At 39.7% G+C, this 21,785-nt stretch overlaps 1 protein-coding gene across 5 annotated transcripts in view; it reads right to left on the bottom strand.

Annotated features, from left to right (window-relative positions):
* The window catches only part of MACROD2 (mono-ADP ribosylhydrolase 2), a 1,951,733-nt gene that overhangs the window by 622,558 nt on the left and 1,307,390 nt on the right, over positions 1-21,785 (bottom strand). Inside the window, exon 7 of one of the 5 annotated variants that reach the window (XM_082428622.1) lies at positions 15,178-19,528. The exons of the other annotated variants lie outside the window; for them this stretch is intronic. Within the exon in view, the coding sequence (XP_082284748.1) occupies positions 19,244-19,528 (285 nt within the window). The 3' untranslated portion in view covers positions 15,178-19,243. Of the gene's footprint in view, positions 1-15,177; positions 19,529-21,785 lie in introns of those variants that run through there. 5 annotated transcript variants of the gene reach the window in all.

Here is a 21,785-nt window from a genome sequence, read left to right as displayed (position 1 = left end):
GGAAGGGTCTCCTAAAATGCCTTCAATTCAGTGTATTTATGCAATTATAGGATGACCCTTAAATATTCATTTCTCAATGCAAGAAAAGATAGTCATGAAGGTCCTGAATGGGGAATGGCTTTAAGTATTGATCCTTAATTTTAGAAACAACAACTTGAATTTTGAATACTCTTTCATTCATTTAAAACACTTATTCTTTCCAGAGAGGAAAGAAGAATTCCATCATTTGGATGGCTCACATCTAGCTATGCTAAAGACTAGATAACACACAAGAATAGGAGGAAATGACTTCTAAAATTATATAAGTCCCAGAGAAATAATAAAATAACTAAAGAGGGATGTTCAGGAAATGCTCAAGAAAACAGAATAGATAGAATAGTATTCCCTGCTAGGTATACTCTTCACAAAGTGAGGCCTCGGGGGCAAGGTTTATTTTTCTTTTTGGGAAAACACTACAGGAGTGCAAGGGATGTATCGTGCAGTAAATCAGGGTCTAACACCTTCTTCTGAAGAGCCACTACGTTTTATTTCCCTGAAGCTTAACAAAATCACTAGGGTAAGTGTTGACAATGAAACTTCTGGACTGGGGTATTTAGAAGGAGGCTGACAGTACCCTATCAGTAACTGTTGTAGACAATGTGTATTGCCTATCCAATATCTACTTTCCTCTTCTTCTGCCTAACAGAACCCTGTTTGTTTGGGAATGGCAGTGTGCACAGCCCCAGGAGAGATAACCACTCCCATAACACTGGAGTGACCATGTGATGCAATTATAACTAAAGAGGTTGAAGCAGAATCCTGCTAGGAGCTCTGGGTAAACATCTGCATTTCCTATTAAAAGCAAAGATATGGATGCTTAAACACAATTGTGATAAGCTGAGCTACAGCAGCCATTCTGCCTTCATGAGGTCACAACCAACACCTTAAAGCTGGCAGGGCAGAAAGAGAGAAGCTGCGTAGATCTCTCTTAGTGATGTTGAGCAGCTCTACCTGTCCTGGACAGCCTAACTCTGGAATTGTGAGAAAATTGGTATTTATAGATAAGCCTGCTCCTGGCACCATAATCCCATTATTCACATCCTTAGAAGCATCTGTGAGGAGAGATGAACAGTATCCTCTTCCTCCTCCTCTACCACCACCACCACCCTCTCACCTCTACCTGTGCCCCAACCCCCAAAATGGAGAGCAGCCTGATCCAGTAGACAGAGTATCCGGGTTAGAATGAGAACACCCAGGTGCACATTCCAGCTACACCACTTAATAACAATGTAGACCTGAGCACTTAACTTTCCTGAGTCCCAATTTCTTCTTCTATAAAAATCAAGAGAATGATATGAGTTGACAGTACGTTTGCTGAACAACACAAAAAAATTAATGGTTCCCTTAGAATCTCAACAAATCTAGAAGGGGATGGAGTGGAAAGTCTCAGTGAATCAAAAATTGGGTGGGGGTAAGGGATAAATAGCAATTTGCTTATTGTCCTTCCTGAGTCAGCTTCAAAGTCCCCCAGTTTTTACCACCACATTCTGCATTTCCAGAATATTCAGACCCCTTGTTGCCTTGTCAGTTTAGTATCACTAGGAGTTACCAGACCCTCTATACAGGCAGTTAACCAAAGGTATCTATGCTCTGTATACTTCTTATAGCAAGAACTTGTGGATTTTCTCTGCTCTGAGTTTACTAAATTGACATATATAGAAGGGATTTGACATGTAATTTATGTATTGTAGAGATAATTTCTCTCTGTACAACATTTCTTTTTTGCAAATGAAAATTAAGCCAGCAGTGGAGTTGGTGAGAATATCTCTGCTGTTTAATCCTGACTTTATGTAAACCAATCCTCATGAGAAGACACTGGGAGGATAAACTCTTAACATGATTGCAGATCGAGGCTGTGAGTTTCCATTAACTTTATGACAGTTTACACAATCAGATTCCCATATCCCAAGAATATATGATACTTAGATCTTCTTTTACTTCTAAGATCCACCTTGATTTTAAAATTATGATAATGTGCCCATAGAACACACAAGAGGCTAAAATTATACCCACAATAAACATAAGATGTGAGAATGTGTCATACGACCTTAAGTTTAGCATAATGATGGTTGCTTTAATTGAGCAGTTGTGGCTCTAATGCACAGGGATTCACAGCAGAAAGTAGACTGTCAGATTCTTTACATTCTTAGAAAATAGTCAGCTATCTTTTGCCTTAACCGCGTTTTGTCAGAGCTTTCAATTACCCTCTGAGAAACTGAGAGAAGGTATAGTCAGACCTGGTATGTAGAAGTAAGCTTTTAATGAAGGAGTGCACTGTTCTGCTCTCCCACTCAATAGAGCACTGTGGGCAGGTTTGCTTCACGAAGACTCACTCACCCAGTGGATGGGGGACAAGGAGGTGACCCCAACAGGCCCGTGATTGATAATGAGTGGATGCTTCAAAGAGCAAAGTTGCACATGTTACTAATGATGCCGGCAGGAAGAAATCATCTAATGAATTCATGTTCCCTTTTTGCTATTTTGTCAAGACGCTAGCTATATAGTACTAAAATGCAAAACAAACTAACAAAAACAAATAATTTTGTTTAAACACTAAGAACAGCAGCATTTTAATTCTAGCAGTCTGCAACTATTTTATCAAACTCAAAACTTTCTCCGAGCCTCAGTTTCCTTGTTCTTAAGCATAAGATTCTAATAAACAATCTCTAACTTTCCTTCGTCTTATAAGATCCTATTATGAAGCTCAGCCATCTCTGACCTAGAGAAGGCTTGCTTCTTTATGGCTACAGAATTAAGGCTGCACATCCTTGTGTTCAAATACAATCTGGGCTACATAGGACTTGTGTAACTTTTAAAGTTATCTAGTCTCTCTTAACTCCAGTTTCCTCATCTGTAAAATGGCCATAACAACAAGGGCACTTGATTTATAGGGTTATTAGGAAGCTCAAAGTAGATCTTACCTGAAAAGCACTAAGAATAATGACTACTGTGATACTGACTCAATGTATGTTGTTTATCTTCAGTACCACAGAAAGAAATTTGTGGTCACTGATGCTGTGGGGTTTAGGTAGCATTATGAACTACCTGACCCTCCCCCAGCCCTCTGCCAGGTATTTTACAACTTGAAATAGACATCTGTGAATTTTAAAATCTTCTTTTCATATATAAGTACTCTCAAAGGATGAACACATTAAACTATTGCCAGTGGTTCACTCCTCAATGTGCATTATTTTATTATGTCCTCTGGCTAGGTGAGGTCAATGTGCTAAGAGCCAGCAAGTTGCGATGGGGAGAAATAGAAGAGAATGTATGTAAAACCGGGACACTCTGGATGGCACCTCAGGGTGGGCAGCACAAGGCCTGAGACACTGGCAGGGAAAAGGGCAGCAGAGGGATGGACAGACACCAAAAGTAACTTGGTTGAATGCCAGCCTTGTTTCTAGAAATATTAACCTGTTGTTAGAACTCTGAGGCAAGAACCAAGTTCTAGTCATCTCTGTTCCCCAGAACCCAGTACAGTAATGAGAACACAGGAGCTAGCTAATCAGCGTGTTACATTGGGGGTCAGCTAACAACAGCCCACTTCCTGTTTGTTGTAAATAAAGTTTTATTGACTCAGCCAGGTCCATTTGTTTATGCACAATCTATGGCTGCTTTCATGCTTGACAGCAGGTCTGAGTAGTTGTGACAAAGACTGTAGACCTGCAACACCTAAAATATTTGCTATTTTTTGCTAACTGGCCCTTCACATAGATAAAGTCTGCCAACTCTTGTGTTAAATAAATGATGAATACATGAATGAATGGATAAATGTAATAATAGAAAAATTTTCCAAAAACAAAACGAAAAGACAAGAAGAATGACTAATGTTTGCTTTAGGTCCAAAAAAAGTGACAAAAACAGAAAATAGAAAGATAAAAAGCATTGGAAGCTTGCAATTGCTAAATAATGGACCACATTCAAATGCATTCTCTTTAGCACATACCTGTGTTCTGTTTACGTTTGAAACCTACTTGAAAGTTGAAAGCATTCTGTTTGGTGGATATAGTAGGGGTTGGAATGTGGCGAGCATACTAGTCAAGGACAAATAAAATGAGGTCTTCTCCAGGATTTTATCGTGGAATCAAATCACACAGCAGAAAGAATACCTTTTAGTTACCTTGTTTCATTTCTGCACTGCCCATCCAAAGGATGGAGGTCGGGGTTGGGGGTGAGAGGGTCGTTAGTGTCCTTGACGCACTTGGAAGACAGGCACCATTTTGCAGAGTAAGCGTTCCTTACTTGGGTATTAGTAAAATCTATTCTGCTCAACCCCGATGACCCTGAAGAGATTTGGCTCTGGCATCTTTGCTCCAAAATACTCATTGAGTTGAACCTACAGTGGACTTTGGACTTGCAGGTTTCTCTAACTCCAAGCCAGAGAAAACAAATAAGGGAAGAAAGAAAGGAAGGAAGGAAGGAAGGAAGGAAGGAAGGAAGGAAGGAAGGAAGGAAGGAAGGAAGGAAGGAAGGGAGGAAGGAAGGAAAGAAGGAAGGAAGGAAGGAAGGAAGGAAGAAAGGAAGGAAAGAAGAAAAAAAAAGAAAGAAAGGAAGGAAGGAAGGGAGGGAGGGAAGGAGGGAGGGAGAAAGGAAGGAAGGAAGGAAGGAAGGAAGAAAGGAAGAAGCTGTGTTGCCAGCAGGGGCACTGTTGACTCTGTAATCAGGATGCCACTAGGGATTTGACAGAAACTCTAACAAAGTAGCAGAATCGAACACGCATGTAAGATGCTCTGTCCTGAGGTCTTGTTCTCCTAAAGCCACCCCAAAGTGGGTGAAGGCAGTCCCTCTGAATAACTTAGATGGAAAAATGTGGAGACCTTGAGTGATGGCTGGTTTATTCGGCTCCTCCAACTGCTTTTAATATTGTCAAGTTTTAAGCAGGCTGTGCTATAGGAAGAATTTAAGATGTAAAACAGGATCAATCATGCCCTTCTGTTGACCAGCACTCTAAATATCACAACTCCTGGGAAAGAGATGGAAGCTGGCAGGCCACAGGACTCTTGGAGGTCTACGAGAGCCTGAAAAGTAAGCAATGGAAGAAGGATGCTGTCTTATCCAAGGACTAAGCTGCTGCCCTTGCCTCCCGGCTGATGTGAAAAGAGACCCAAATTGGCTTCCTTTCTTGTTCCTCTATGTGCTCTTAGCTTAAAAGGAGAAACTGTTTGTTTCATAAAGAGTTCCATAATTTTTCTTTGTGCCAAGAATATATTTCAGTTGCTTTTACTCCACTGTTAGAATAAGTGACCTGAAGAGAAGTTCTTCCCTCTTGCATCATCTAGGGAATCTCTTGTGAATGGCGACAGGGCAAGTATGTCATTTCCAACCACGAGTCTTTTGGTTAGAAACTCACCCCAGAAATTTTCCCTTTGAACTTATTCTATTCTTTCTCTTTATCTTCGTCACCATCAAACCATTTACCAGGAACTTATGATTCAGAGAGTAATATGGAGGGAGGGTCATAGGCAGGTGTGTGTGCACAGGTGTATGTGTGTGGCGGGGGGAGGGGGCAGAGCAAGGGGAGGGGAGGTAGGAAAGCACTGCTCACAGAGAGAATCCTCTTAGCAACTACTCAGAGAGGGAGTAGTCGAGAAAGAAGGTACTGGCAGGCTTGCCTTGTTAGAACAAGGACTGTGTGAAGGGACTTACAAATGAAGAGTGATTGTGAAAGACCTTACATTCTGGGCTAAGAGGTTTATAGTTTATTCTGCACCTAATAAAAAGCACTGAAGGATTTGGGGCAAAGGCTGATTTGATCAGGGTAGTTGATTAAACTAAGAGTGGACTTGGAATGCAGTTGAACAGAAAAATCCAGACACAGGGCAATAGGAAAGAAAAAGCCTCAAGAGTTTGGGTTGGCGGAAGACAGACAAAGGCCCAGATTTTGAGTGGAAAAGATAGATTTCTCAAACAGAAAGGAAAAATTTATGTACTGACTTGGGATGGAAAGAAGGAAGAGCCAAAGATAACTTGGATATTTTGAGCCCAGATGACGGGAAGGAAGAATAATGAAACCGCTAAGAGAAACGGAAAAGTCTAGAGAGAGAGTCAGATTGGAGAAATAGATGTTGAGTTAGGTTTTAGATGGGTAGAGTTAACCCTTTGTCACCATCTGTTCGCTCCCAATCACACTTATTCCAATCAGTGTCATGAAATAATCTAAGATGATTTGGCTTATCACAGTACCGCAGCACCCAGGATGGCACTGTCGTTAATCTCCTGACAAGAGACCATGCTGCTTTTTACTTCATGTCAACTTTAGGAATCATGGGATTCATCCTTTGCCACAAAGACAGAGGGGAAAGTTACAGGAAATCTTAGACTGAAATCTGGCTTCCAGACAAGGAAAGAGACCAGCTGCCTGAGGATGTGGCTTCCTCACCCAGTGCTCTTCCAGCTGCTCTGCCATCGCCTCTTATCTCTCCCTCTCCACACTCCTTACCAGCACCGTGAACTGAGAGTGGGGTAAGACATGCCCTAGAATTTTCCTTGAATATAAAGCATAACTTTATACTGTATAATTTCCTATTATAAAACAGCAGAAAACTTTTCTTACAGTATATTATTCTTTAAAAGAGAAAAAATAAAGGAAGGAAGGAAGGGAGGAAGGAAGGGGAAGGAAAAGAAAGAAAGGGAAGGAGGGGGAGATGGAGGGGAGAAGGAAAAGAGGGAGGAAGGGAAAAGTAAAGGAAGAAGAGATGTAGGGGCAAGAGAAAGAGAGAGAGAACAAAAAGAAGGAAGAAATAGAGAGAAGGGGGAAGGAAAGCACCAGTACTCCAAATAGAAGTTAAGAGCTTTCAAAAAATTAGGTAAATCACTTTAATACCTCTGAATCTTCAGTTTTCCCCATTGGTGGAGATGCGTAATGACACATTATTACTCACCTAAGGGAGATGAGATGAGGTAAAAGGATACCAATTATGCAAAAACAGAAGTAATTGAAAAAAAATTGTCTAACAATCTTGAAATGTGATATTAAAGATATGGAAGATCAAGAGCCACCTGAAAAATTAAAATTATAAATAACATTAAATATGATACTAGTGTCACATTACTGGCTTTTCCTCACACTAGTGGCCAAATATTAAAACACTGAATATTAATATCGCCCATTAGAAAACCAATCATAATAAAAATCAATGATGGTAGATAATTAGGTATTAGTGAACCCAAGCCACACTGGCAAGAACAGGACTTTTTTTTTTATATAACATAAAAAGATATTTTTCTGTAATTCCTCCAACTATCAAAATCTCCTTTGAATGGTAAGTATAAGAAATACCTGCTTATACCTGCTTTGAAGTTTATAATAACTGGTCTCTTGAACACTAATGACATTTATCGTATAGAAAAGTTAACTAAATACCCTATTAGGAGTATCTCTCTCTCCTCATTCCATATTTTTCCCACTTAAAACAACAAACAAAAAAATCCTTGGAAAGCCTAAGTGTAAAAAAAATGAAATTAGAGCATTCTATATCACCATATACAAAAATAGACTCAAAATGAATTAAAGACCTAATTGTAAGACCAGATGTTATAAAACTCCTAGAGGAAAACATAGGCAGAACACTCTTTGACGCTAATCACAGCAATATTTTTTTGGATCTGTCTCCTAAAGTAAAAGAAATAACAGCAAAAATAAACAAATGGGACCTAATTAAACTCAAAAGCTTTTGCACAACAAAGGAAACCACTGACAAAATGAAAAGACAACCTACTGAATGGGAGAAAATATTTGCAAATGATATGAACAATTAAGGATTAATATTCCACATATATAAACAACTCATACAATTCAACATCAAAAAAATCAAACAGGGGCTTCCCTGGTGGTGCAGTGGTTAAGAATCTGCCTGCCAATGCAAGGGACACGGGTTCGATCCCTGGTCCGGGAAGATTCCACATGCTGTGGAGCAACTAAGCCCATGTGCCACAACTACTGAGCCTGCGCTCTAGAGCCCTCGAGCCACAACTACTGAGCCCGTGTGCCACAGCTACTGAAGCCCACGCACCTAGAGCCCCTGCTCCACAACAAGAGAAGCCACCACAATGAGAAGCCCATGCACCGCAACAAAGAGTAGCCCCCACTTGCCGCAACTAGAGAAAGCCTGAACGCAGCAACAAAGACACAGTACAGCCAAAAATAAATAAATTTTTTAAAAATCAAACAAACCTGATTAAAAAATGGGCAGAACTGAATAGACATTTTTCCAAAGAGGAAATGCAGATGGCGAACAGGCACATGAAAAGATGCTCAATGTTGCTAATCACCAGGGAAATGCAAATCCAAACCACAATGAAATATCACCTCATACCTGTCAGAATCACTATCATCAGAAAAAACACAAATAACAAATGTTGGTAAGGATGTGGAGAAAAGGGAACCCTCGTACACTGTTGGTGGGAATGTAAATTGGTTCAGCCACTGTGGAAAACAATACGGAGGTTCCTTTAAAAAACTAAAAATAGAGTGACCATATGATCCAGCAATCCCACTCCTGGGTATATATCTGGAAAAAATGAAAACTCTAATTTGAAAAGATACATGCACCCCAATGTTCATAGCAGCATTATTTACAATAGCCAAGATATGAAAGCAACCTAGGCATCCATCAACAGATGAATGGATAAAGCTATGTGTGTATACACACACACACACACACACACACACACACAAAATTGAATACTGCTCAGCAATAAAAAAGAATGAAATTTGAAATTTTGCCATTTGCAGCAACATGGATGGACTTGGAGGGCATTATGCTAAGTGAAATAAGTCAGACAGAGAAAGACAAATACTGTATGATATCACTTATACATGGAATCTAAAAAATAGAACAAACTAGTGAATATAACAAAAAAGAAGCAGACTCACAGATATAGAAAACAAACTAGTGGTTACCAGTGAGGAGCGGCAGGGAGGGGCAATATAGGGGTGGGGGAGTGGGAGGTATAAACTATTAGGTATAAGATAGGCTACAAGGATGCATTGTACAACATAGAGAATATAGCCAATATTTTGTAATAACTGTAAATGGAGTGTAACCTTTAAAAATTGTATTAAAAAACTGAACATTAAAAAAAATTAAAATTAAAAACAAAAATCCTAACCCCAAATACTGAGATAATGACTTAAAAGCAAAGTTTGGAGACTGACTGACATTAGATGATAGCTCGATAACCGCTAAGCTTTGTCTTCTTTTGTTTATCATCAGAGATTAACATGGAGCCTTAATTTTTTTTTTCTTACTTTAGGTATATTTTCTAAGTAAAAGTGAAGCTCCTCAATGGTGACCTAAATTGAAATCTCTGGGATGCTTAGAAGGCCTTTTCACTTTTAATGGACAGATACACACACAATTCTGCATAGTTTCTGAGAAGAGCTCACACAGGTAAAGAAGAAAGGCAAAGAAATTAGAGAAATTAAAGAGAAGAAATGAGCATTTTGGGGTTAAAGGAAGACATAGACTTCCCTGTAACTCCCATGGCTGGGAGAAATGAATCCTCACAAATTTAAAGACCTGAACTCCTTTCCAGCTGTGGCTGGGTTACCTGCCCTCCTTTGGTAATGGCATCCCCACCACTGCAGAGCTTACCCATGTTCTACACAGCTCCAAGCTCCTGTGCCAGGGCTTACAAATGCTAACTAAAAGTCCTAGCCCAGCTGTGACATAACGAAATCATCAAATCCTAGCACATAACTTTATATCTCCAGGATTATTCCTCTTCCAGTTTGTACTGCCATTAAATGTTTTAGTTTTTAGGAAACCCCCTACACTGTTAGTGGGAATGTAAATTGGTGCAGCCATTGTGGAAAACAGTATGGAGGTTCCTCAAAAAACTAAAAATAGGGTTATCATGTGATCCAGCAACCCCACTCCTGGGCCTATATCTGGAGAAAATGATAATTCAAAAAGACACATGCACCCCAATGTTCACTGCAGCACTCTTTACAATAGCCAAGACATGGAAGCAATCTAAGTGTCCATAGACAGATGAATAGATAAAGAAGATGTGGTATATTTATACATAATGGAATATTACTCAGCCATAAAAAAGAATGAAATAATGCCATTTGCAGCAACATGGAAGGACCCAGAGATTATCATACCAAATGAAGTAAGAAAGAGAAAGACAAATACCATATGATATCACTTATATGTGGAATCTAAAATATGACATAAATGAACTTATTTACAAAACAGAAACAGACTGACAGATATAGAGAACAGACTTGTGGTTGCCAAGGGGGACAGGGATGGAGGAGGGATGGAGTGGGAGTTTGGGATTAGCAGATGCAAACTATTATATGTAGAATGGATAACAACAAGGTCCTACTGTAGAGCACAGGGAACTATATTCAATATTCTGTAATAAACCATAATGGAAAAGAATATATATATTCTGAATCACTTTGCTGTACACCAGAAACTAACACAACATTGTAAATCAACTATATTTTAATAAAAATTAAATTTAAAAAATGTTTTACTTTTTAAAAGGCAACACATATAAAAACAAATGCACAGATAGAACAAAATCGAGCAAATGCTTGCACCAAACTGCCTAACACGATTCCTCAGTCCCACTTTAAAAAGGTTAGAATGATCATTCAAACCTGTAAGCATGTAGGAGTCTTTCAGCTGGTCCAGCCCAGCATTTTTGTTAGCTCACTTTTATTTACTAGCAGTAGAGTACATCTACCATCAAATTCTCCAGTTACCTCTAGCTATTTTCTTAGGTGCCTCAGCCGGTTTTCACATTATTTCCCTGTATATCTTATACCAGCTTGATGAAGTGAAGTGGTGTTGGACACCTGCACTGCCTTAGGATATTTGGACCTACAGATATTGGTACCTTCTCCATCTTCCAAACAAACGATATAGCAACAAAATAGCATGGATTAGGAAGTGTGGTGATACACAGCTCCAGCTACTGACCTCCTATTTTTTTCAGTTCCCTGATTTAAATAAATCTGTTTTGCAAAAGGTTGAATTTATATGACCAATCAATCAATTAGGAGTAGTTATATTTCAAAATGTTTGTTTATCCAAATGATTCATTTTTGGTTGTTTTATTAAATATAGCAATTTTGAAATTTTTAAATGGGTTATATTTCAAAAGAGTTTTTTATAATGCCATTTGGTGAAACTTAGAACATATTTTTCCAAAGAAATCAATATGTAAATGATGGATAGGAATCTAGGGCAGGCCACAGATACCCACTTCTTCCATAGAGAGTTTGGTTTGTCTACACCCACTAATGCATTTACTCACTAAACAAATAGTTAGTGAGCACCTACTATGTGCCAAGCCCTATTCCAGATGCTAAGGACACAGCCTACAAGGTGTCAGTTCTCAAGGGATTTAGATCCTAGTGGTGAGAGAAATCAAGAGAAAATCAAGGAAACAATAAATCAGTAACATTATCTTAGATAGTAATAAGTGCTAAGGAAGAAACAAAGCTGGGGAATGTTACAAGTGAACTTGGGCAGGCGGGGAGAGTGGGGCTATATTTGGTAGGGTGTTCAAGGAAGATCTCACTGAGAAGCTTACATTTGAGCTGGACCTGAATGGTGAAAGGATCTGGCCCTGAGCCAGTCCCAGAGAACAGTATTTTAAGCAGAAAGAACAGCGATAGCAAGGACAGCCCAATGGCAGGTATGTTGGCTGTGTATTATCACTGTCGGGGAGGAAGACATTTTCCTCTACCCTTCTAGGTTCTTCTGGCTGGTTTAAGAATTAAATTGACATGAGACAGATTAACAGGAGAAAATTAAACAAAAGTTTAATAACATGTATACATGGGAGAGACACAGGAGAACTGAGTAACACTCCAAAATGGCCTAAACCCTCATCCTAAGTACCATCTTCAGCTAAAAACCAAAAGAGGATGTCAGGGGTATTGGTTTCGGACTTCAAAGGGGAGGAAGGCAATTTACATGGAGGTGGAAAAGCAAATCTCTGGGTCAGGTGGAGACAATGGGACATAGAATAGACTCTGATATCTAGGCCCTGCCTAGTTTTTCACACCATGCTAGCCCGTGTTCTTGGCAGATGGCTCTGGTGATAGCTCTATTCCAGGAATAGGTCCTTTATCTAAATTCTTGAGGCAGCTAAGGAGGAGGTAAGAAGAAAGACTTCCTGAGTCTTCTTTTAAAAATAATCAGACTAAATTAATCCTCCTGCCAAAGAAACAGATATTGGGGTGGCAAATTTTATGTCTCTACAATACAAGGAGCAGATATATGGCCAGCGCGGCTAGAATAACAGAGATGGTTGCGGGTGGGAGGAGATGAGTTTATAGAGCTAGATGATGGCCAGATGATGGAGATCAGCCACGGTAAAGCTGCTGGATTTTGTTCTAACTGCACAGGGCTTACTACTCCCAGAGCCCCTACACTTACTTTAAATCATCTCTACTGCTATTCTTTGGGGCTCAACTACGATGGCCATGGGGAAATGATTTCAGAGTTGTCCCTTTGATTTTGAGGACCATCTCTCTCTCCTTTCAATATGGATTCTTTTTGTTTCCACAGCTACAGTAGAGGCAGAGGAAAGTTCACTTACTCATCAATTCATTCAGTGCTCAAAAGAGTTGTTGAATGAATGAATGGATGAATCAGAAGTAAACAGTACCAGGAACATTTTCTCAGGAAGCCTGGAAAGGGGTAGAGCGTGGCAGGGTGAGAGACCAATTAGGGTAGGCGAGGCAGAGAGGAGGGGGAGGAGAAGGGAAGGAGGGCTATAAATAGCATGGCTTCCTGCCAGAGTTACTCCTGGTGACCTTTGGGAGTCCTGGAGACACATACCCCCAGTCATCTACTTTCTCTCCTCCCTCAGTCCTGGGGGCTGAGTGGTGCCACCATGGACCAGCACATGATCTAACCGTGTGAGGCTCCAGCCTCCTGGTTGATTCCATGAGAATCATGTCTGAGAAGGAGGAAGGGGCTCTGTAGGAACAGTCACTCTTGCTACAGTGAGTGAGGGGGAGATCCGGTTAGCTTCTTCATCATGCTCTTCCTGGAAGGGAGGAGGATTCATAGATCTGACTTAAGCCCCTGTGGAGGCCTCCAGAGATCATGGGGTGGGGCTAGAACATTGACCTGGACCTCAGGGGCAGACTGGGCTTATCTTTGGCTGCTTGTGCACATACTGGTAGTTCAAACACTAAAAGACCCCTGTGGTGGTAGCTGCTTCCCCAAGTTCCTTAAATTCCCATCAAATAGTCCTGGCCAATCCAAGACCCTCCCATGGAATGCTCATGACTACCCTTTATCAAGCAACTAATGAGGCTTCTATGACCAGGACCTGTTTCAGCACTTCAAGCCTATGGCCATTCTGATAGGTCGGTGCATGTTGTTAAATACCTTGAATATCAAATGTTTTTAATATAGGGAAGACTCATGGGCTTAACCAAGAGAGAGCCATTATCTAAGTCATGGAGATGTAACGGACAGCATGGTACCTATAGTTAATGGTGCTGTACTGCATATTTGAAAGTTGCCAAGAGAGTAGATCTTAAAAGTCCTCATCACAAGGGAGAAAAAAATTGGTATGATGATTATGGGAACTAGACTTGTGTTGATCATTTTGCAATACATACCAATATTGAATTACTATGTTGTACACCTGAAATGGATATAATGCTATATGTCAATTATACCTCAATTTTATAAATTAACTAATTAATTTTTTAAAAAAGAAAGAGCCATGATCCTCACAGATCCCTGGGGAAGAGCTCATTTACTACAATATTTCTGGCCATGAGACAGTCCCTTTGAGGTTTTAATAATGATAATAATGTGCCTTTTTAGTCCCCCTTTTCTCCTTTTTGTGTTTGCTTCTGCTTCTCTGTCTCTCTTCCCATCCCCTCATTTGCACACACTGTTTCCCAGGGTAAGAACTTCCTCTCAGACCCCTCAGCCTCCCCTGTCTTCCCTCCTCCAAGAAGCCTTTCCAGATTTTCCCAGGTTGGATTCGCTTAGAGAAACCCCTTCTCCAATAACACTTTAAAACATGCCTGAGTTTTTGTACTTCTCACATTATCTGAGTATTGATAACTTGTCTGTCGCCCTTGCCTGTGGGTCTGGAGTGCGAGGACACTATATGTGGTCCCAGGACCTGGTATAGAAGGTAAAACAAAGGAAGAGTTTGGGGAAATGTTTGTGGAGGGAAGTGGGGAAAAGAAGAGAAGAGAGGAAAGATGGAGTTAAGAGAGAAAGGGGGCTTGAATGGAGAGAAGGAAAGTGGAATGCAGAGAGAGAGGGAGAGGGAGAGAGAAGTGGAGGAAGCGAGAAAGAGAAGGAAGACAGGAGAGGGATGCAGGGAGAAAGAAGGGAAGGAGGGAGCAAGAGGGAGGGATGGAGAAGGGAGGAGGAGAGGAAGGAAGGAAGAAGCAGTAGAAGCTAGAGAGAAGGAGAGGGAAGGAATATAGTGAGGGAGAGAGGCCGGGAGGACAGAGAAATGAGGGAAAGGGGAAGAAAATGGACTCTGATTTCAGGCAAACTTTTCAGAAACAGAAGAGCACCCAGCGACCTAAGCTTCCGCTCTGAGCTCGCATTAACTTCTCACGTTGCAGCCATCAGATTTCTTTCTGAATAACCATTTTATGAGCTATGACTGCATTCTAAGTCTCTCCTAAGTCGCACTGTATTATTTCTGCCGGTTTGGCTTTGTTTTCCTCACACTGACTGTGAATTTTGATTAGTTAGGGAAGCAGGCTTTACTCTGATAATAGTTGGGCTGCATTGTTCCTATCTCACTGTGCTGAATGCTTTTGTTTTTCTTTCCCTTTAAGTGATTTTCTTATTTGGAAGGATAGCAGGGGTAAAGGAGAAAAAAGGATTTGAGAAGGAAGGTTTCTGTCAGGAATCACAGACAAGTCAGCCAGGGATCACAGATTACAAGAACATTAAAAGAACAGATGATATGAAGAATAAATTAAACACTTTTCAAAATTTTGTGCTCAGCTCTAACTCAATAACAATTGATTTTCCAATGACTTGGTCAATATGGCCTCAAGCACCACTTTTATTGTCCAAGGGGGTAAAAATGAATAGGGCATTAGGCCCACCTCCAGAAGGAACATGTTCTGCTACTAATATTCTCACCATTTCAGACAACAACTGCAATGCATTTCAAGGGGGTTGAACTTATAATTATTGGGTAAGCTATTACAGCTTCAGTGGAATTTCCATCAGCCCTGGACCCAGCAATTCAGGATCACTCCCTGACACTGGGGTTTTGAATATCTCAATAGTACTTTTAGTGACATCCATTGAAATCATAATGGAATTTCCCAAATAGGCTCTTAGAAGTTTTACTGCTATAAGTGGTTTGGCCTTGGCAGGTCTTACCCTCTCTGCATCTTACTTTCTTCATCTTTAAAGTGAGGGATTTGTACAAAATTATCTTTAAGATCCCTCCCAACTTTAAAATTCTGAAAACCATATGAAGCAGAACATAATACAGGAGAGAATGGGCTAATATATTATTGGTGTACATTGAACTATTGCTTAAGATCTTACAAACATAATATAGCTCAGGGCAAAGGTGCTGAAGCCTACTCCTTTTGCCAGTAACTACGACATGTAATCTATTTTGCTTAAGAACACCTCTACTGGGACAGCACAGGAAAAATACACATGATTTATCACTTTACGGCCACTTCCGGATCATATCCCAATAGCTGTCATCTCCCTGCATTTTAGGTAGTCACTTCTGGAATCTCAACATCTTAATATTTGTCAATGGGGGACTGAAACAAAGCAGTCTTTCAGACCCTCAAGTATCAGTCTGTAAAAACCACCAAAGATTCTGACTACTTTGACCTAGTAACCTTATAGAACAGACCGTCATTTATGGAACAACTCAAGACTAAGAACTGTTATTTTATGCTCAGTTAAGGGAAGTTTCTTTTTCACATTTTCAGGAAAAGAGACTCTTGAGGATACATTAAAGTTTTCCTAAAGAAATAATTTTAGGATTAAATAGATTCAAAGAGCAGTTGGCTAAACTCACCTTCACTGTAAGACATAAATTTAAGTAAGAGTAGACTTCTCTGTAATGGAAAGAGACCAAGAATAACCGATGGAAAACAAATAAAGCTATAATAATGCACAGAATATTAATGGACCTGTCCAGGGAGAAGTTAATAATTTATGTCAGTCCATGTACATTCTCAAGAGGATGTGAAGATAGGTTTCGGGGTAGTCCTTAGACGCTAATGTCAAGAAAACATAGGAAAATAAACAGACAAGTATGTCCCGTGGTTTGCTCAAATAATCCAGACCACCCTGAATTATGCAATCATGTCACTCAGTATCCATACACTGAAAATATGATTGCCTCAGGCCTTCTCAGGGACACAATTCTGAAATAATTTCATTTATTTCCTGCTAAAGACAAATGGATACATTATATTCTACAGGAAAATGCTTTCCATAGTTTGAGTCCAAAGAGTAGTCATCTTATTCCTAAACTCACTGACCTTCATCTTTTATGAGGTCAAAGTTCTACCTTGTTAAATCAAAAATTATTCAAGACAGATTCTCTTTCTGTCTTCAGAGTGTTAGCATGAACTTGAATCTGTCAGGTATAGATACCACCTGCCCTGTCCTCCATCTCAGCTCCAAACCTCCCCTTCTCTCCCCACATTCTCCCCCTGTGTACATTTGGAAATAATCTATCTTGAATGTGTCTCTCAAGGCTCTGTTGATTACAGAACCTTCAGAATAGTCTCTGTAGCTGTGGCACCAATATTTTCTTTGTCTCCCCTCTACTCTGATTTAGCAGTTTATTTCCTGCAAAATATCACAGATTCACAGGGACTTATCAAGTAAGAGGGCCAATTAAGGGGAGACGTCTTCCTTTGCTTAATTAAAACCAAAGAATACCCTAGCCCAGTTTTGGGAGGACCCCTTGCCTATTTGCCAAGATGCGAGTAAGAGTGAGAATTAGGTGAATGGGTGTCCTGTCAATTTTAGTGCTAGCATACATAACCTCTTCCAAGAGAGACATGCATGTGGATCCCAAGCATTTCATTTTATATTTTAATTGTAAAAATGTGCTGATTAGTAATGCTTTGGAAGATACTATATAACTATGCAATTTTCATAAGTATGGGTCCTGCCTCAGCATTTGGCACAGTGTCTGACCAATGAGTAGGAGTTCAATAAATGTTTTTGAATGAATGAATGGGTGAACTAAAGAATTAGTGCCTTGGGGTATGTAAAGGCTTGCAAGATGCATCCTTTGATCTCAATGTTAAGAGGTTTCAAACAGTTGATTGGAAATATTTTTAACTGAAAGCCACAGCTACTCTTCTCAAAGCTATAGCTACTATTACGTAGTTTCTATTTTCTCCCTTCTTGGATCTGTCTTGGGACTTTCCAGAAAAAGAAAGATACAAATAACCAATTGTGCTACCTGAAGTTTATACACTATGGATTAATGTCTATTAAGAACTGAGTTGAAGCCATGTTGCTGAGGCCAAGCCAACATGTCATTAAGAAGGGCATGCAGTCCCCAAAGCCTCCATTCCAATGTGAGTGAATGCATGAAATTTATGGAGTGCCATTAAATGTCCCCATGCGGTTTTGAAAAATAAATGCTTTTGACAAAGCAGAAGTACAAATCATTTACCAGATTTCCCATTTCCCAGAAAAAAAAAATGACTAAGTTGCTCCCAGAGCTAATTAATGGCCACTTCTTGAGATAAGAATTTAAGTAGAGAAGTATTAGTAAAAGAAAATCCACTAAAGGGAATGGACCTGGATTACTGAAACCAACACACTATTATAACTCCTTTTATGATGAATAGGAAAGTGACTCAGAAAATAAAACACTTTTGCTCAACCTGAAACTTATCAGTTGTTTTCAAAAGAGAACACATATCATATTTCACTTCTCCGAAGTGCATTGTGACAACAGAAAACACAAGCTTTCCTGTAGATCAGTGTCGTGAGTCTGCACACAGAGGACTAAAAATAATAAGGACAAGGAAATCCAATTGGTTGATGCTCATGAAACCCAGCGGAATATGCCTCATCCATTTTGCCCCTTAAAAACATTAACTCCAAAAGAAACATCATGTCAAAATAAAGTTGAAACCCTTACTGGGAAACAAATGCTGTTGTGAAGAGAACCTGGGCACTAGGTTAGTTCAACCTGTGTTTGAAATTCCGCTTATTAACTGAGGGAAGTCAGGGAGCTTTAACCTCTCCGAGTCCTTTAACTGCAAAGGCAGTAGCTTCTTCTCAGGGCTGCTGGATGGATTGAAAACAAAGCATCTGGTTTATTGCAGGTCATGTTAGCTAACATTGGCTCGCTCTAACAGGAACTACAAATTTCTTACCAATTCTATCCTTAATCATGTGTGGAAATTTCTTAGAAAATAGTTGGGAATATTTCTAAATATGTAGAGTCAAATTCTAGTTCTTTTCATACAACTTGTGTTCAGATTTTTGTTTATTAAAATTTATTTTTTCTTCATCCCACTGAAACTAAGCTCCTACTTTCTGGATCTTTCTAATTCTTCATTTTAGACTAAAGATTTCATGTAGCTTTAGCTTTGTCTTTTTTTTTAAGGGTAGGGGGAGAGTAGTGAATGAAGATAAAAATCTGAAGGCCATTTATAAAGCTTTACCTTATCTAAGGGTTTCTCTGCCCCTGCATATCTCTGAATTCATGTTCCTCCTTTTCCCTTCCTCAGATTCAGAGAACTTTCCAAATCCCTTGACAATATCTCTGCTCTTGGCCAATTTGTCTCTCCCTCGTCCAGAATATAGTTTCCTATTCAAGCTACTGACTACACACCTTGCCTGTGTGTGTGGACAGACCAGCTGTTCCTCCATGTTACTGATCAAAAACCATATGAATCAGTTTCCCACATACAGTGGCCCCTTCTTAAGGTCCACCCACTTCTGTCCTCCTTCTAATCATTCAGGACTGAATTTTCTCACCCTTTCTATTCTTTCTAACAAAAGAACATGTATATTACAAGCAACTTACCTACACAGCTTCTCTGAGTCTGCTTTGCCACATGCCAAAAAAAAGAACCAATAAGCTCTCATTTACCCCTTTGTACATTCATTCATGCAACAGATATTTACCGAGTGCCCTCTATGTAGCAGGTCCCTGCTCTCTTAAAGCTTTCAATTTAGAGAGAAAACAATAAATATACTAAATAAATATACCTGGTTTATTCAACAAGAATGACTTCTAGGGATGAACTACTAAGGCAGTCATATATTTGTACCCCACTGTCCTTCAGTTTGATGGGAGTTGGGTCTTTTTTTGTTCCTTTGATATCCAGTGTCGTGTAATGATCAAATGTGAACCTGATTAAAAGTGGAGAAGTTTTCCTTACCACAGCCAGGCCTGCCGTGGGTGAGAAGCCAGCTGCTGGGGAAGGAGAGTAGATAGATGTCCTTTGTTTCCTTTTCCCCAATTTATACTTGTCTTCCTCGTCCCTCAGCTTGCTAACCTAGTGACAGACATGAGGAAACAGAGCAACAATGTCCTAACAAGATTGGCACTGCCACAAACTGGCAATATATTCTCGTTTTCTAGGGGTTCAGAGCTGCCTTCTTCTCTGTTGGGTGTATTAAGGGGGTCTTCAGAGATTCCCAGTTCCTGGTTGAAGACTTCTCGCCTGGAATTCTCCTTCTTTGGTTCAAGAAAACCAAGGGTATTCCTAGCTTCTTCATAGCAATTCACTTTACTCGTCCGGATCTGAGTTGATCCTGTGCCTGATTTGACTCATTGAGGCCCATCTCTGGTCCATGGTCCAACTTTGCCCCATCATGACTGGGTATGCTGGTGAGTCTCTAACAGCAATCTTCCTTTACTCCTCCTCTTACAGCAGCCAGCCAAGTCTATCTCTCAGCTTTTAGATTTTCCAAGAGGAGTATGACTCCAATTCACAGCCTCCCTTTCCCAACTCTGAGGGTCATAGTCTACACTCTCTCAGTGGTCTTAGGAAAGTGTCCCTCTCTTGACTTTAGGTAAAAAGAGAAATAACCTGCCTTCCTCTGGGACAGATAGAGGGTCTAGCACAGTGCTGTGCTGGTAAATGTTTAACAAAGAGCTCTCTCTAAAAAACAGAAGTATGCATATATACCTGTATATAAGTTTATTATGAATTTTACTGATATAGAGGAGGCATAGCACACAATTTATAGAATAATAAAAAAACACAAGAGTATTTATTGTAAATTCTACATGGCCAACTGATTCTCACAGAATGATTTAATCAATTTACGCCAAACTTTTGTTATCTGTGACCAGCCTACAGTTGCAACCAATAAACAAGTATAATTGCAACATGAATATTGGTTGATATTTTTGTTTACATTAATGAGTAATATGAAAGTGACAGTTCATAATGTAACAGTGCTGTGGTCTGAATGTTTGTGTGCCCCCAAATTTATATGCTGAAATTCTAACCCCAAAAGTGATGGTATTGGTAGGTGGAGCCTCTGGGAAGTGATTAGGTCACGAAGGGCAAGCCCTCATGAATGGGATTAGTGCTCCTATGAAAGAGACTCCACAAAGCCCCAGGACCCCTTCTGCCAAGTGAAGATACAAAGGGAAGTCTGCCACCCAGAATTAGGTCCTCACCTGACCGTGCTGGAACCCTGATCTCACACTTCCATCCTCCAGAGCCATGAGCAATAAATGCCTGTTGTTCAGAATCTACCGAGCCTGTGATATTTTGTAACAACAGCCTTAATGAACTAAGACAAACAGCTACAGACCTGACACACGTTTAAGTTTAGACTGCATTATTAACATTTACTCGATTACTTTTTTATGTCAAAATTATCAACAAACAATAAAGAAAACAATTACGTATAGTGTTTGCCAATTTCTTGATGTAAACGCTCCCATCATAGCTAATTTCAACCACTAATAAATGTAATGTCACCAAAAACAGAGTTTTTATATATACCGCTATATAGAGAGAGATACAGATATACAGATATCGAGTTTCCAACATACAGACATAATAGACTTAAGTGACCTCAAGAACATAGATTAAAAACAAAAAAAATAAACAATTAAGAAGTGATGGGTTTTGCATATTATCTCTGTTTTTAATAAGTTATTAATTTTAAGTTTATATAATTTAATTTTTAATAAAAGCACTCCAATGCCTACCTTAAGAAAAAAACTCTCCCCAGATCATCTCTTAATCTCCATTTTTGTGATTCTTTAATTTTCATTTTATGGGTAAGGAATTTTTACAGTCACCCACCTGATTCCCAAGTCCTACTTTGAAACTGTATTTGCAACTTGTTCATTTTGTAAAGGAGTGTTCCCCAATTAAAGTTCATTCTCACATCCTGCTATAGAAAGAAATGAATAAGAAACCTCAGATAGTGATGTGTTCTGCAGAGTTTCTTAAATGGTGACATGATAAAGAATGGCAGATGGGGGTGATGATTCAGGATATGTTGTCAGAGAAGACCTAACTAAAGACATGCCATTCTACCTGAGACATGACTGACGAAAAGGGACTGAGTATGTGAAGATATGGAGGGAATTTTTTCAGGAAAGAGGGAAGAGCAGAGGTCCCAAGAGAGGATGTTCAATCTGTTTTCAATGTATCTCGAGTGTGATGAGTACTAGGGTAGGATAAGAAATCAGGAAGATTAGCTCGGTCAGGGTATACAGAGCCTTGCAGTCATTGTAAGTAGTTTGGATTTTATGCTATATGTCATGGGAAGTCCTTGGAGAGT

The sequence above is a fragment of the Balaenoptera physalus genome (assembly GCF_965194825.1).
Source record: "Balaenoptera physalus genome assembly, chromosome: 16".
Lineage (NCBI taxonomy): Eukaryota > Metazoa > Chordata > Mammalia > Artiodactyla > Balaenopteridae > Balaenoptera > Balaenoptera physalus.
This window is presented reverse-complemented; position numbering and strand designations above follow the sequence as displayed.